This window comes from Lissotriton vulgaris, chromosome 12, assembly GCF_964263255.1.
Source record: "Lissotriton vulgaris chromosome 12, aLisVul1.2, whole genome shotgun sequence".
Taxonomy (NCBI): domain Eukaryota; kingdom Metazoa; phylum Chordata; class Amphibia; order Caudata; family Salamandridae; genus Lissotriton; species Lissotriton vulgaris.
The window spans coordinates 576,707,441-576,725,194 of NC_141700.1; the positions used below are offsets into that span (position 1 = coordinate 576,707,441).

At 47.1% G+C, this 17,754-nt stretch overlaps 1 protein-coding gene across 1 annotated transcript in view; it reads left to right on the forward strand.

Annotated features, from left to right (window-relative positions):
* LOC147677782 (uncharacterized) overlaps window positions 1–17,754 on the forward strand; it is a 181,511-nt gene that overhangs the window by 69,773 nt on the left and 93,984 nt on the right. Inside the window, exons 9-10 of the mRNA XM_086945586.1 lie at window positions 11,146–11,286; window positions 11,518–11,691. Of these exons, the coding sequence (XP_086801712.1) occupies window positions 11,146–11,286; window positions 11,518–11,691 (315 nt within the window). The remainder of the gene's footprint in view (window positions 1–11,145; window positions 11,287–11,517; window positions 11,692–17,754) is intronic.

A 17,754-nucleotide genomic window follows, 5' to 3' on the forward strand; every position in this document is an offset into this window, starting at 1 on the left:
ATGTGTATTGTACGTTATAATTTGCCTGTTGGTGTCTTGAACTTTGAGTATCTACTGTGAACATTTTCTACACTTGTATATATTGCGCACATAATTGTCTGTTTTTGATTCAACTGTTTTGACAAATATGCCGTTGATGACATACGGATGAATCAATGAAACTAAATTAAAAATGAAAATAAATCTTTTGTAAAACAAATTTGTGGTTCACGCAGTACAAATGGGCTGAGTGTTTCCTAACTAATTATTAAACAAACCTGATTAGCCACTTTGTTCTGTTTAGCGATTACGAACTCAACAGCACAACAATGGCTGCACTGAAGACTGACAAGTTTGATATCAAACTTCTCAGCACATTAAACCCACAGTGATGCCAGTGTGGGATTTAATGTAAATTGCACTACAGAGGGCATCTTGGAGATGCCCCCTGAAACCTAACCTCCAATCCACGTCTTGTCTGAGGGGCTGCCTAGGCTGCCACACAGCAGACATGTTGCTGGACCCCTGGGTGGAGAGCCCTCGCTCTCCTGGGCCTGCAACAATGCACCTCCTGGGACGAGGTGCCAAGCCTCCTCCCCCAGGATGGGCTGGAGGAGCTTCAAAGGCATTCCGCCCTTGTGAGATTCTCCAGACCATTTGCTGTACGCAACTTGCCCCCACCGGTTCTGACCCCCACTCTGGCGGGAAGACTGGCGGGAAACCCTACGTCAGGAAGTGGGGTGGGCCAACCTGTGCCAACTCCACCCCTCAGGTGGGAGAGGTGAGATGAAGCACTACCCCGAGCCCCGGCCATCTTGAAGATGGGGAGCCCTGCCCAATCACAGCTAGGCTCCTGCCCCCCTCCTACAGGAGAGGAGCAGGCACCCACCCCAGGACAGGGACCCATTGGTCCCTGCCCCTGACCTTGCCCTACCTGTAACGCCCCTAAATTTAGTATTTAGGGGCACCCTGAACCTTTCTTCCTCAGATCCTGATAAGAAAACAAGAAAGAAGATCAAGAAGAAGACTCGCCGTGCAGCTGTGAACAGAACGACACCAACTGACTTGGCCCCAGCCCTACCGGCCTGTCGATCCTGTAACCTGCCCCTGCTATATCCCGGCGACTCCTGCGGACAGCAACCTTGGAAAACCCGGAGGACCTGCCTGCCTTGACCCTCTCAAAGACTGGGATCTCGAGCTGAGGCTCTGCTCAAATAGCAATACCCCTGGTGCCAGCAAGGAATCTTTGAATCCAGCCCACTCTGCACCTGCCGAGCCCGGCCCGTTTCCAAGTGATCCAAGACCACGAGGACGTCACCCTGGCGACTGGGACCCGAAGTCCAGTGCCCAAAGACCCTCCACGATGACCCAGACGACTCCTCCAGCCTCAGAACCAGATTCCCCCCCCCCCTCCCCCAACCGCGACCAGCCGAGTGTAAGATTTCCCAACACCCAAAGACATCCCTGCACCCGGCGACCCACGGCCCCCTGTGCCCTCCTTTGGGGTACTTAACCTCTTCTCCAAGATCCCAAATTACCGATCGAAGTGATGGTCGCACCTGAAGAATCTCTGTCCCCGAGCCTGCAGCCTTTGTTCAGTATTTAACTTTCCCATTGGATAACATTGAGCGCCCGACGGCTCAAAAGCACCCTGCACCCAGCCGCCTGAGTGCCGCTGGAAGTGCAACTACTACCCTGCTCTACTTCCCCACTTGCCCTGAGTAAGTGACCAGGAGCTCAGCTCCCACAGCTGTGTGGCCTGCCTGCTTGCAGCCACCAACCAAAGGCCTCCTTTTGCAGCGTGAATCTTTCTGGATTCACTATGCTGTGCATTATTCCGCGATCTGGTGGTTGGGTCCGGATTCGTAGTCTTTTTTCTCTTTTTTTTTTTTTTTTTGTAGCCCAGGTGGGCGTCGACGTCCCACCATTTGGTGCACCTTCGTGACGTCGGCACGCTTCCTGCCATCTTCAGATTCTTTTTTCCGCCGTTGGGTCTGGATCGTCGCATGAAGCTCCGGAGAAGTTTCAGGAGAAAAGCAGGAAATACACTGAGTTTTTGAGAAAAAAGAACCGAGGGAAGTCTGAGAAGAAGACCTAGAGCCAGAACGAAGAAAGAGGAGAAAACCTCGTGATACTCGACGGCCAAGGAGAAAGCGCGCGCAGGGGGCCCCCTGAGCGAGCACATAGTCAACACCCCATTCAAGTTCTGCCGTAATTGCCACCACAAGTACGCGCAGAAGGACCAGCATCCGGTCTGCAACCTCTGCCTGCCGATCGACCACTCCAGCGAGGATTGCAACGCCTGTTCAATCTTCACGCCGAAGACTTTGAGAGTTCGTGAGAGACAGAGGGTGGCCCACCACACGATGCAAGGGAAAGGGACCACGCCGACCCTCTACCAGCTGGGTGCCTCCGACGAAGAGGAGAACATCGCCGAGGGACCAGATGACTTCACGGTCGTAGAGACCGATGTGAGACCTTCAAAAAAGGTAGGAGAGTCTACAACCCCGAAAACCCAGACAGGGCCTAGAAAGCCTGAGGGAGAACCCCGAAAAGCAGAGGCTAAGTCCTCGAAAGGAGCGCCGGCGACGAAAGTTTCGACGTCCGAAGCCGCATCCTCCGAAAGGCCCAGCGGATCCTTCGAAATGGACTCCCAGATGGCAAAGACCAGCGAAAAGCAAAGGTCGTCGAGGCATGCCCTCGAGAAGGGACCCTCGAGCGAGAAGACGCTCAGAATAGCCTCGACGTCGAAGGTACCGTCTAAGAGACCAGCCGAAAAGCTCGACGCCGAGCAAGCGGCAGAGATGGAGAAAAAGAGAAGAAGGCTCGAGGCCGAAATGGAGAGTATGCTCCAGAGGAAGAGAGTCTTCGAGGAAACAATGAATGAAGAACTACTCGATTCCCTCGAAGACCGCTGCGACCGCCGAAGAGGTAGAGGTGCAGGAGGACTTCGAGGCCGAGGAGCCGCCGAAAACTCCGAACCCCACAGATGAGGGAGAAGAGGAGGAATTCTACCGCTCGGAAGGAGATTACCTCCGCGAGAGCTACTACTCAGAATCCTCGGCGTCGCTAGAGGAAGAATGGCAGGATCTCGAGGCCGATAACCCCGAGGAACCTGTGGAGACATACCCTTCGAGGCCTTCGCCGCCAGACGACATCGGGGCTTACTATGAGGTCATTAAGAAGGCTGCAGCAGTCTACAAGGTGAAGTTGGAGGAGGAGCAGACAAAGGCTGACTTCCTGCTAGAAACTTTGCTCCCCTCGCAGACGAAAAGCAGCTTCCTGCCCATGCTGAAGAGCATCACGGCCCAAGGGACTGAAGCCTTCAAGGAACCGGCCACATGCAGGTCAGTGACCCCGAGGACGGAGAAGAAATACAAGTTCTCCTCCGAGGACCCCCCTTATATCCAGGGCACCGTTGCAGCTGACTCTATAATCGCGGCAACGGCCAGAAGAAGGGCCAACGTGCCAACCACATCTGGGCCACCACCTGATAAGGAAAGCAGGAGGATGGACCTCACTGGAAGGAAAATTGAAAGAAATGCCGCTATGCATTGGAGGATGGCAAACTCCAATGCACTCCTGAATAGACCCCAATATCAGCACTGGGATGAGATGAGCCAGTTGCTGAAACACATGCCTGAGGAGTACAGGCAGAGGGCAGCCCACCTCGTGGAGGGGGGAAAGGACATAGCAAACGCATGCCTGAAGACAGCCCTAGATGGGGCAGAAACATCTAGCAGGCTGATGGCCATAGGCATCACTGAGAGAAGGCAAGCCTGGCTCAGAATATCAGGCTTCAAGGCAGAAGTGCAAAATAACATCCTGAACACCCCCTTCAACGGGTAGACTCTGTTCGGGGCATCAGTAGATGACAAGCTGGCTCAGCTGAAGAAGGACAATGAGACAGCCAAATCGATGGGAGCCCAACAGTTCAGGGGGATGCGGAGAGGCACCCCCACAAGGAGACCAAATGGTAGAGGGGGAAACCAGCAATCACATTCGCAACAGTCGCACCACCATGGTCAACAGTGACAACCAATGGCACCAGGGTCAACAGAGGCAGAATTGGAACTCCCAGAATAGGGGCCAGTCCTTTCGAGGGAGAGGAAACGGACTGGGCCAGAGACAGAGAGGTGGTGATCAACCCCCCCAAAAGTGACTCCATGAGGAAGGAGGCGCTCACCCACCCAAAGCCTCAGGGGGGAGAGCACCAACAGCTAAGGGGAGGCTCACACGGACACGGCTCAAGAGAACACACAACACCAGTAGGGGGAAGGTTGAGATTTTTTCTACACGAGTGGAAAAAAAATAACCACAGACCAGTGGATACTAAACATTATACAGCACGGATACTGCATAGAGTTGGAAAGATATCCACCAAGCAGAAAGCCAAAGAGAAGGGGTCACCAGGGCAAAGAACTGCAGTTGCTCCAAGAGGAAGCTCAAGAACTGCTCCTCAAAGAGGCCATAGAACAAGTCCCGCACAGAGAACGGAACAAGGGGGTGTACTCAAACTACTTCCTAGTACCAACGGCGGACGAAAGCCTAAGACCCATCCTGGACCTACGGTTCCTGAACACCTACGTAAAAACTCAAAAGTTCAAGATGACTTCCCTGCAAGAGGTCATCCCACAAATAAGGCCTGGGGACTACTTGTCCACCATAGACCTAAAAGACTCATACCTGCACATCCCCATGAACAGGAAACACAAACACATGTTAAGATTCAAGGTGAACGAAGACCACTACCAGTTCACAACCCTGGCTTTCGGACTCAAGTCAGCGCCAAGGGTCTTTACCAAATGCCTCGCGGCGGTGGCCCCACACCTACGAAGGAAGGGTATACATGTGTACCCCTACCTGGACGACTGGCTCATGAAAGCAAGCTCTTACACGAGGTGCAAAGCTCACGCAGAACAGGTCACCAGAACGCTCACGAACCTGGGCTTCTCCATCCACTGGAGAAAGTGCTCCATGGACCCAGAACAAGTGAAAATCTTCCTGGGAGCCCTGATCAACACGGTCGAATGCAGAGTGACACCCAGCGAGAAGAGAACACTCAGCCTGCTGAGGGAGAAACGTCACTACCAGAAGGGGCAAGTTCTGACAGTGAGGACGGTGAGCAAGATCTTGGGGATGATGGCGTCATGCATCCACCTGGTCCCCAATGTTCGGCTAAAGATGAGACCACTACAAGAGTGGCTGCAACAGCAATGGTCACAAGCAGAAGGAAGTTGGGAAGATCTAGTGGTTGTTACGCACAATGTGCAGGAGGAGATGAAATGGTGGACGAAGGAGAATATAACGATGGGGAAACCTCTAACGACACCGGACCCAACTGTGACCATCACCACAGACGCATCCCAGAAAGGATGGGGTGCACACATGAACAGGCTCAGAGTGAGGGGTCTGTGGAACCCAGGAGATGCAGTCAAGCACATCAACTACCTGGAACTGAAAACGGTGTTGCTGGCCCTCAAGGCCTTCCAAAAGCACCTTTACAACAAAAGGGTGATGATACAGACAGACAACACCACAACGATGTTTTACATCAACAAGCAAGGGGGGACTCAGTCATTCCCCCTGTCGAGCTTGGCTCAAGAAATATGGAGATGGGCGATCCCACTCAGGATAGACCTGCTTGCCATACACCTGCAAGGAAAGGACAATGTGGAAGCGGATTGGCTTAGCAGGCAAGCATCGGTGTCCCACGAATGGGAACTGAACAACCAGGAGACAAAGAATCTGTTCAGGAGGTGGGGCACACCAACAATAGACCTGTTTGCAACACGCCAGAATGCAAAATGCCAACACTTTGCATCGAGGGAACAGGAACCGATGTCCCATGGGAATGCCCTATGGATAAGCTGGTCAAAGAAATTTGCCTACGCTTTTCCACCGACGCCACTGATCCCCAGAGTCCTGAACAAGTGCAGGTCGAGCAACATGACTCTCATCCTGGTGGCTCCCCAATGGGCGAGGCAGACTTGGTACTCTCAGATTATGGAGATGTCGCAGGGCAGAGCACACAAGTTCCCAAAAATAAGAGACCATCTCTCCATGGAAGGGGGACAAGTTCTACACCCAGAACCAGAAAGCCTCAGCCTGTCAGCGTGGCTCCTGAGGACTTGGAGTTCGCACATTTAAAACTACCAGAGAGCACACTTCGGGTGCTGAGAGAAGCAAGGAGACCCAGCACGCGGAAGTGCTATGGGGAAAAATGGAAGAGGTTCACGCAGTGGTGCCATAGGAAAAACCTGGAGAGAAAACTGACTAGAGAGTCTACAGTACGTAGATACCTCACGCACCTGATCAAAGCTAAACTAAGCTCGTCCTCGCTGAGGGTTCACCTGGCAGCGATTGTGGCATACACAAGTGGAGAAACAGGAAGAAGTTTCTTCACTTCCAGAGTAGTTAAAAGGTTCTTGGAAGGAGCGAAGAGAATAGCGCCACCCAAGAGGATGCCGCCGCCGGCATGGAACTTGAACGTGGTACTGACGGAACTCATGAAGCCACCGTTTGAACCCATCCATAAAGCGTCACTACAAATGCTGACAATGAAGACAGCCTTTCTAGTAGCAATAACTTCGCTACGCAGAGTGAGCGAGCTACAAGCTTTGACGCTGCAAGAACCGTACATACAAATGCACAGTGACAGGGTCGTGATGAGGACAGACCCGCATTTCATGCCCAAAGTAGTATCTAAATTCCACATGACCCAAAGTATCCAGATACCTAGCTTCTTCCAGAAGCCCACGTCAAACGCGGAGAGGGCGCTCCACACTCTGGACGCAAGGCGGGCAGTAATACACTATATAGAAAGGACGAAAGAACACAGGAAGACGAAACAATTCTTTGTGTCCTTTGCAAGGAGTCTCCTGGGTAGACCAGTGACTAAAAACACCATAGCAAGATGGATTGCCAAAACAATACAGCTCTGCCACATGCAAGCTGGTGAAGAGCTCACGGAGGGGCCACGAGCCCACTCAACCAGAAAGAAAGGGGCAACGATCGCCTTCCTGGCAAACACGCCCATCCAAGACATATGCCTGGCGGCAACATGGGCTTCAGTGCACACCTTCACTAAACACTATTGCGTAGATGTGCAGATGAACAAGGAAGCACAAGTGGGCCAATGAGTGCTTCAACATATCTTTAACAACCAACGCTCATCTTCCACCCAGCCGCCACATGAGTGACAAAACCGCTACGAAATCTATGCACAGCATAGTGAATCCAGAAAGATTCACGCTGCAAAACGAATAGTTTCTTACCTGTTGGTGTAGTTTTGCAGCTTGAAGATCTTTCTGGATTCACTAGCGAACCCACCCACCTCCGCCAGAAAGATGAGGCTGGAGAAGGTGGAAGGACATAGAGTAAGATAGGAACGTTTAACAAGACAAATATACGTGAAGAAGTTTACGTTGAAGGAAAGTTTCATACACATAGCCATGGATTCACCACAAAAAAGAAAAGAAAAAAGAATCCGAAGATGGCGCCCAAGGGTGGGAGCTTCCGCAGGAAGCGTGCCGACGTCACGAAGGTGCACCAAATGGTGGGACATCGACGCCCACCTGGGCTACAAAAAAAAAAAAAAAAAGTCTACGAATCCGGACCCAACCACCAGATCGCGGAATAATGCACAGCATGGTGAATCCAGAAAGATCTTCAAGCTGCAAAACTAGACCGACAGGTAAGAAACTATTCGTTACCCTCCATTGGATTGCATTGGGCCTATTCTCTCTGCACCAGGCTGCTCCTTCGCCGCTGAGGGTGTAACAGCTGCACCTTTCCGACCCTTGGAGACCCCTGAGTCTATGCCCAGAACCTTAACCTCACCAGTCGAGTACTCCCCTGCAAGCCGATAACTCACAATCCTTCCATAGGCTAACATTGACTGGTTTTCACTGAAATTTCTTCGAAGTGTTGAGTTTTGAAACTTTAAAATATCTCTCTAAAATCAGCCAAATGACGATTTCCGAAATACTCACCTGTGATCAGGAGAGAAGCCAGCGCTGTACTTTCTAGCTTAGTACCGAACCGCAAAAGTAATCCTAACTGTACTTACCAGTTACCTGCGTTTTCTCCCATAGAAAACCATTGACTGTTTTTTCTCTGAAATTTCTTCTAAGTGTCAATTTTTGCAAATTACAAATATTCTTTAAAAATCGTCCCAACTACTGAAACGTAAATACTTACCTGTCTTAAGTAGAGGTCCCAGTGCTGAACCTAGGAGTCTAGCACTTGGATTACAAAAGTAACGATTACCTACTTTACCTGTGACTTGCATTTCCTTTCATAGGATAACATTGTATGTTTTTCACTGAAAAGTTTCAAAGTGTCAACTTTGAAAATACATTTATATTCTTTAAAAATTACAACTGTAATCAAAACGCTGTTACTTAACTGTTACCCTGGGGGACACCTAAGTCTAACCCCAGAACCTTAACTCCCACAGTCGATTGCTTACCTGTGAACCGATAACTTGTTTTTCCTCCATAGGATAACATTGATAATTTTCTTCCAAAAAGTTTGTGTGGAGTTTTGAAATCTAAACATATTCTTTAAAAATCGCACAAATAACCAAAACGTATTTACTTGCCTGTTTGCAGGAAATGTCCCAGTGCTGAATGTAGATATCCAGCACTGAGTTAGAAAAGTAACGTAAAAAGTAACTTACCTGTAGTTTACTGAAAAAGCCTATTAATTTCAATGTACTGTATTTGCAAAGTGCTTCAACCTACTGCATCCCCTATAAATAAAACAAAGTAAAATTTCTTTTGCCTTTTCAAACTTCTATAATCAGCAACTTATTACTGAAAAGTATTTAATGCTTACCTGTGCCAGGCTTGCTTGGTTCTAACAATACACCGTATATTTGTTTATACAAAAACAATTGGGCTAAAGTTCAGTTCTTGAGTGTGTGAATTAATTTGCTGACTTGAGTGTGTACAAAACATGCTTAACACTGTCCCCTGATACTGCCTTACTGCTCAACCTCTACCACAAATAGAGAGAGTAAGGTTCTATCTAACTTTAACCTCTGCCTACCTCTGGGGTCACCTGAACTCTATACACACTATATCTCATTTTGGAGAAATCTATATAGAGCCAGTTTCCTACAGCGGGAAAACCAAGCTAGGAGGAGAAGTGTGCCCACCTTTGCCACTCCACCCGTCAGTTGAAGGAGGCGAAGCACAACTCTGTCCCCACCATCTTGAAGATTGAGGGGGGAGGGGCACCAATCAAAGAGGCTTATGCCCCCCTCCCACTGGAGAGTGGCATAATAGTGGAGTATACCCACCCCAAGGAATGGTCCCATTAGCCCTGACCTGTAACACCCCTGGTATTTAGGGGCAACCCTTAACTTTGCTTCGTCAGAAAAAGACTGAACCGCTGTGCTGAAGACGACGACCCCAACTGACTTGGCCCCAGCTCTACCGGACTGTCCTGACCTCAACCTGCTACAGCGAAGGCCCGGTGTGTCTTGCAGGCAGCAGACCCAAAGAATCTGGAGTACCTGGCCTGCCTTCCCAAACAAGAATTTGTCTACTGTGAGTCTGCACCCGTCGCCTACGGTCCGAGTGGCCCAACATTGAGGAGGTCTCCCCGGCGATCCTGACCTGGGATCCAGTGATCCCTGACCTACCTTGAGTCTCCAACCGACGCCTTCAGCCCCTTTCTGGAGGATCCACCCCAGCCGCGACTGGAGCCAGTAAGAAAAACCTGACACCAAGACACCCTTGCACCCGACATCCCCCAGCGTTGGGTGGCCCAACTGCCATCCCAAGACATCCTAACTTACCTCTCCAACCGGTGGTCACTTCTAGAAGATCTTCGTCCCCGAGCCTGCAGTGTTTGTTGCAACCGGAGAATCCCAATTGAAAACGGGGCATCTGACGCCAAAAGAGTACCCTGCACCTGGCCGCCCCTGTGCCACTGGGGGTGCACCTGGTGTGCTAAATTGGATCCCCTCTGGCCTGATCCTATGTCCTGGAGCTTTGCTCCCACAACCTTGTGGCCTGCTCGTGAGCAGCACCAACCGGAGGCCCCCTATACCCAATGGATAACTTTTGGCCTCAGCACTATGCACCCGGCCACCCTAGTGCTGCTGGGGGTGTTTTGAGAGCGCATCCTTGACCCTGGGGAAACCCTGGTTCTAACCCCAGAAAACCAACTCCCAAACGTAAGTACTTACTGTTAAGTTGATAACATTGTGTTCTCTCATTGACTGCTTTTTCTGTGGAAATTGTTCTTTGTGGAGCTGGTTTGTATAAAACCCTAAGCAACTGCAAATGTACAAAAACTGATGTTCTTACCTTTGATCTAGGAAATGCCCCAGTGGCATGTCACACTGAGTAGAAAAAGTAACTTAAAGTAATCTGAAAAGTAATTCCAATTGTTTTACAAATAAATTACTTACCTTCAATTAAAACTGTATTTAACTGCATTATGTTTGCAAAGTGTTAATGCACTTACCTGTACCAGGCCTCGCTTGGTTCTAGAAAATAAAATACAACTAAATAAGTTTTATACAGACAAATTGGTCTGATTTCTGTCTGAGTGTGAAACATCATTTCTTGCCTGAGTGTTTACTGTAAATGCTTAGCACTACCCGCTGATAAGTCCTTACTGCTCGCCCACACTACCACAAATAGAAAGTTAGCTATTCTCTATTTTCACCTCTTGCTTCCTTTCGGGTTCCACTGGACTCTGTGCACACTATACCTTACTTTGGTTTAGTATATGCAGAGCCAGCTTTCTACATATCCTATCCATATTACCCTTGAATTTTTCTCAGTAAACATTCACAGTGATTGCTGGTTGAGATGCATTGTCTCTGTAAGAGCTCTTGCAGTATGTGGCTCTTTCTAATGTGCCCATTGGGTACAGTGACTATTTGAATAATTACTGTATTGAAGGTCATAATTGGCTATTGACTCAATTATGCTGGTCTTTGATTTTGTGACGTTAGAAACCTCTCTTTGACATTTCTGTTCATGTTAACTATACCTATTGTAGGTGTCCTACTGTAGTTTCCATGAATTGTTTCTCTTGCATATTCTGTTACTTTTACATTTTAATGTAATCTTATGCGCATATGTTGGACCTGCATTTAATATGAAGGACATATTTAACTAGTTTTACTTGCTTTACACAAAGGGATGGCTGGTCCAAAAGGTAAACCACCTCCTCTTCTGGCAGCAGCCCCTTCTAAAAGACCTGGCCTTCTGGGATTTGCCCCCCATCCACCACCAAAACGGCCTTTCCTTGGGGAAAAATCTGGACTTTTGCCAACTCCTGGTGAGTGAAATGTTCATTTTTTTTACAGTTTCATTTTTCTCTTGCGCAAAAAAGAATTTGGGTTTGTTTTGTGAATGGTGTTATCTACATAATTCAGTATGTTGACTGAAATAAAAATACCAAAGCTGCAATTGATCCTTTGAAAAAGGAAGCAAAGTATCTATCTTGACTGTAAATTTCTACAGTCTTTTTTTATTTTTTTTATTGAGTATTTGTGTGTTTATTGTTTAGATGGATTGGAGAGTGCCATGGAGAGTAGACTTGAGAATCCCCCAGTGCCGCTTCCTCTCTTGATGGCAACAGACACATCAAAGGGAATGATGAGACTGATGGGTTCAAGAAAGGAAAATCCTGTCCGACCGGCCCTGCTTTTCAACCCATGGAGTGTGAACAGTAAGACCTATGGTGTGTACAAATGTGAGACCCTTTTGCTGTTCCTTATTTGTTCTACTTCTAGTAAATGGATGATTTAATGTTTTTATCCTTTCAGGGAACCTAAAGTAAAATAAACAGTTCTGAAATGAAAATGTAGGGCATGTTGTAGAAGTAAATAGTCTGCTGACCTGTCAAGGGACCGGGATATACTCCCTGTACTTAATTCCCAAGTAGGATGGCTCTCTCCGGCCTATACTAGACCTCCGACAACTAAATCTATACATTCAATCGGACCACTTTCACATGGTCACTCTCCAACAAGTGCTTCTGCTCCTTCAACAAGGCGACTTTCCGTCCACTTTGGACTTTAAGGACGCCTATTTCCATATCCCAATACATCCTGCTCATCACTAATATCTAAGGTTCGTAGTAGCAGGACCTCATTATCAGTTCAAGTTGCTCCCAATGAATGAATGACTTGTATTTGTACAGCGCAGAGCTACTCCTTCCGTAATGTCCTGGCGCTGGCAATGAACAAGTGCATACCTTACGCGGCTTAGTTTTAAAATAGCCAAGTCTTCAGCTGTGTTTCAAAGTGGTAGAGCACTGTTAAAGATCTCAGAGCTGCGGCTAGTTAATTTCAAATGTGGGCTTCCAAAAAGCCAGAAGATCTGCCGCCTCTTGAGTGCCGGACAAACTTTGGGGATGCAACCCAGGTCCGCGTTGGACGATCGAAGTGTCCTGGTGGACACATATCGGCTGGCTCGTTTTCTAAGATAGGCGGCGCCTGTTCCATGGAATGCTTTGAAAAAAATAATCAGAGCATTAAATTGCATTCTTTATCTAACTGGGAGCCAATGTAAGGACTTCAGATGGGGGAGTCCTGTACGATCTGGGTTTGAGTTTAAGAATTGCTCTTGCTGCTGCATTTTGGACTACCTGGAGATGCTGTAGCAGGTAGTCCGGCAAACACAGATAGAGGGAATTAGCATAGTCCAGTCTGGGCGTTATCAGAGCCTGAACCACTTTCTTCCTGTAGTCCTGGGGGAGAAGCGTCAACAATTTCTTAAGCCTCCGTAGTACTTAAAAATAGGTTCCTGCTGGGGCTGTGTGAAGAAAATGGAAAAGTGTCAACGCTTCAACTTCATAGCATAACACAGAATAATAACATGTACACAAAAAACTAACACCACTCCCATCACCATTTATGCCAGTAACATGTATTGATCAAAACACTTGCGACAACCAACTGCCCCCAAAGTTCACAGTAAACCTTCACCACAAATCCTTAAAAATGGCACAAATAGTACCACACCCTTTAAGACTCAGGTGGAAAGTCCTCTCTTTCAGTCTATGGCAAGTCAACTGTCTGGCTGCTTGGATATCCTTATGCACAAACTAAAATAGTGACAGTGTGCATCAGAACTGCACATCCCACCGTAGGCTCCATAGCAGTACTCGGTCGAAAGTCTCAAAAATACCCTCAATCCTCATTCATCACTGACAGAGGAAGCAAACCAGGGCAGGCATGTACCCACTTTTACTTTGTTGAAACATTCACAGATCAGGCACGATTTTCTTCACTAACTGATGTTAAAAGAATAACTGTACACTCTGTTCCGGCTGGGCACTCGTCCAACTCCTCCACAAATCAAGGACATTTAATTTGGCTCTCTACTTTCTGCAGGATGTATCTGTACTCAAATTAGGTCTATGTAGAAGACTGGCTCTATCCCTTTCCCCGCCCCACAATGTTCCAGTCTGGCAGCAAGATGTTCTCAGAGGGCAGATTTGAGATCAGGGCAAACAACGCGTGTGCAGCTCAGAACATTCAACCTTTGCAGCATGTGAGAACTCCCTCTTTCCCAGTTCAGGCTCACTGCTGCCTTGTATGCTGTCAGCTAAACCTCCTGCACTGACCTGCTGAACACACATTCAGCAGCTGAGCATAGTAGAAAACCTTTCCATAGATTGGAGGGCATGATATCATCTGATAGTAATGGTAACAAGTGTTTTCCCTCACAGGTTTTTCCTTTTTCTTCTTCAGAAAACCTGAAAAATTGTAGCCAACTTGTCACCAGTGTTTTAACTCAAAAATATCTTTATAGTTCTAGGGATCAAGTAGGGTTAATTAAATTTAAAACACGTTCCTTCTATACTGCAGTTTCAAGACTATGCAGAAAGGTCTAGTCTCACCTAGAACCTTAAATTCCACTAGTCCGCATAATTGATTCAAGCTGGATAGCTCACATTAAGTATGGGGAAAGACACACAATAACACTACCTTTTACAACTAACATGCAATATACATCTGCTGTTAGAATGTTACCAGATTATGCTATCACTTTAACCTTTTTTGTGGAGTAAATCATGACATTTGAAATCTGAATCTACTATTAGTAGACTTGTTACTCTAACCAGTATGTTCGAGACATATGAATGAGCTGTAGATCTTATACTTTAGCATAGATTGCCATCTAGTGTTGCGTCCGGATGTTTGCACTTTGTTTTTCTTCGAAGAAGTCTTTCCAGTCACGAGGTAGGTGACTCCTCCTTTCGGTGGTAGTACACATGGGCATCGACTCCATCCCCAGATTGTTTTTTTCCGCCATCGGGTTTGGATGTGTATTGCTGTGCTCCGGTTAAGTATAGTTTTCGAACTCTTTTGCACACAGTACTCTACCCTCGACGGTACAGTCATCGATCGCGGTTTCCATTTGATGTGCATCGTTTCGACTGAAATCCTTCGATCAGGAAACTCTAGTGGGGCTGTTGGGCCGACCGCGCTAGCAGTCAATGGAACGGACTCCATTTAAACTGTCCAATATGTCGTGATAATAAGTTTCAACTCGACGATTTGCACGAGGTCTGCAACCTCTGCCTAGCCCCGGAACAAAACGAAAAGGACTGTGAAGCGTGTCGATCGTTCTGATTGAAAAAGAACATTCCTGATCGCCGGGCTCAATGCCACGAGATGCAATATCAACGCGTAAAGGTTTGGAGCCAAAACTACCATCAACTAAAGTCTTAACCGAAATCTTTACAACCAAAAGGCTCGTAGCCCAAGCCTACCAAGCACAAAGACTCGCAACCAAAGCCATCAACATCAAAAAGGTCGAAACCGAAACCTTTGGCGCCCAAATCAGCGCATCAAGAAAAGGACACTCCAGCCAGAGAGCTTCGGTCCGATGAACCACCTATAGACCCTAAACAAATAAAGACTTGTCATTAACCCTCACACAGGCCATATTCATGCCACACTTCCCAAGAAATGGAAGATTGATTTCTCGCAAGACCCTCCTATACCTCTAAAGAAAAAGGACATGGGTACTAACCCTTCTCTTTTTGTTAAACAACTAAAGATTGACTTCGTGAAAAAGAATATTTTTAGTTTGTGAAAAAACAAGGAACAGCTAACATTAGTAAGTTGATCCCCATCTAATTATGACCCCCTAAAAAAGGCAAATAAGAGTTAGTGATACTCCCAAAAAAAGGGCAAACCGTGCCCTTGTGCATACACAAAGAGAAAGGAAAATCTTTCTCTTTATAAAAGAACCCTCACTCACCACTAATTGGTGACATGCTTCATCCTAGGGTTCCCGCTGGGGTGACCGAATGTCTCCCCAGCGTGCTACAACGCCTGTGTTACAGCGGAGCTGGTTGGTGGTGTGTGCAACAGTGCTACAACTAATAAGTGAATTTAAACTGTGAGTGACTTTAAAAAATACATGGTTGTAACCTGTAAAAACCTTTCAATAAAGGTCAACCAGTATTGGATTAAAAACGGTGCAAAACGGACTATCCAGGCTTCTATGTTATGAAACTCGTGTCCTTAATTACAAATGGTCAACATGTTTCTGCTGTCATATTAGCAAATTCGCTCAGCATTCGTCAGGACCCTTCTCCCCCTTACATTCGATCTCCCTCTCCTCCTCCTATTCCTAATTCGATTATTTCACCACCACCTCCACTTTCACCCACTACACAGGATGATGATTATGATTATGGGCTGGGGATGGAGATACAGACTGAGAGAAGGATATGCCACAGTATCACATTATTCCACAAGACACTGACACTTGTGAAAATTATGACAAGGAACCGGATATAGATAACGACCCTGACCTGTATCCCTTTAAACCCTCTCCACCTGATAACGTTTTATACGTTCAGCTCATTAACAGAGCTGCCCAATATCACGGGGTGAAACTCCAAAAAGAGCCTTTGGAAGAGGCCTTCCTCTTTGAAATAACAGCAAGAATACTCACATCCAGAGTAGACCAATATAATCCTGCTCCTACCGATCCTGCTTAAATCAAAGGTCTGTTACCTTTGGACTCTCTTGTAGTCTCGAACGCTCGCAAGAGCTAACTCTAATCATAGGTGACCCCCACCCCCCTACCCGACAAGGAGTCAAAACTCATTGATGACTCTGGTAAGAGAGTGGCTACGCACGCTGCAAATTATTGGCGTATCGCTAACGAAAAAAATAGCAGAGATGCATACAGTGTACTTTTGTTTATAATTTTCTTCGGTACTGAGACATTAATTGCCCTTTTAAATTTGGTATGATATTTCAAGGTGTTTAACAAATTTTTAGCCCTCTTCCCTTTGCTCCCTAGTGCAGCTTGAGCCTCAGTTGGTGTCGCAGGACATTCATTTACTCCCCTAATAGGTCTAAGAGTTCCCCCGCCAATTCTTTATATCACCTCTTGTAGTGACCTATACATTTTATGAAATCCAGGCACAAAAATCTTTTAAGGAAACATTTTTCATTTCCTTAACCTCACTGTGTAGAAACTTGATAGTTTCATGTGAATGCAGTAGTCTATTAGTTGATCCCAATTAGTGTATTTTAGTTCTGGGGGATACCCCCTTTAATGTTTCCAAGGACCTCCTTCCAATACATTTTAATTTGTGGATATTCCCACCAGGTGTGTAAAGGAGCCCTCCCCTGTAGCGTATCTCCAACATTTGACAAGGGTCTTGTGAAAGATCTTATGTAGCGGCTGAGATGTTGGGTACGACTGGTACATTGTAGGCTGATTTCCCCATATGGAATATTTCTTTAAGTGTGTAGAATATCATCCCACAGGAATACTAAACTCGCTTCTTCAGTGACCTGCTCTATGGAGTAGGACCAGGTTTCTTGTTAAACCCACATTTCTACTATTGTGCAGGATCTTGAACATGCCCCAAATCATCCCTGGTTATTCATTATAGTGAATGAATGAAGGAACATTTGTAGAGTGCGTGGGTACCCAGGGTCATCCAAGTGCTAAGACACCAGGTAAGCTACGAGGAAATTACTGGAAGAGGAATGTTTCACAAGTTTTCTGAACTTGAGATGGTCAGGTTCAGAGCGTATGTACAATGGAATACTGTTCCAGAGTCTAGGACCAGTGTATGAAAACAATCGGCCTCCGCTTCGCGCATATTTGATTTTAGGCACACAGATTAAACCTTTTTTCCCTGACCTGAGTGTCCTATTGGATATGTACAGTTGACTCCAAGTACGGATCTAAGGCGAGCCCTTTCCTGAAAGTGATTTATGAATAATACAAAGAGCTTTAAAGTGTACTCTTTGCTGGACAGGGAGCCAATGAAGAGAGGCCAGGGCTGGCCTAGCAGAAGTGCGCTTGGAGACATTCATTAGCATACGCCAGCGCAGTTTTGTACGATTTGTAGTCTGTTAATAGTAGCCAGGGGGTCTTCCAGATATAGCGCATTGCCATAATCGAGCCAAGACAATACAATGGCCTGTACCAATAATAGTCTTGCTGCAAACGGAAGCATAGGAAGTATCTTTCTAAACCTTCTGAGCAGTCCGTAGCAGTGTGCTGCCACGGTACGAGATTGATCTCCAAAATCTAGATTGGAGTCAATCCATACTCCTAATATCTTGACTCGCTTTTTCGGGACTGGGGGGGACCCAAACAATTAGGCCACAGGGGATCAATATTTAAAGGAGCAGATTTCCCAAAGAGCGTAAGCTCGGTCTTCGCTCTTTGCTCGAAGCAGTTGGCCCCGTGTGGTGGCGTGGGGAACGACCTCTGACCCTGCTCGCAGGCAGCTCGCTCCCCACGCCACCAC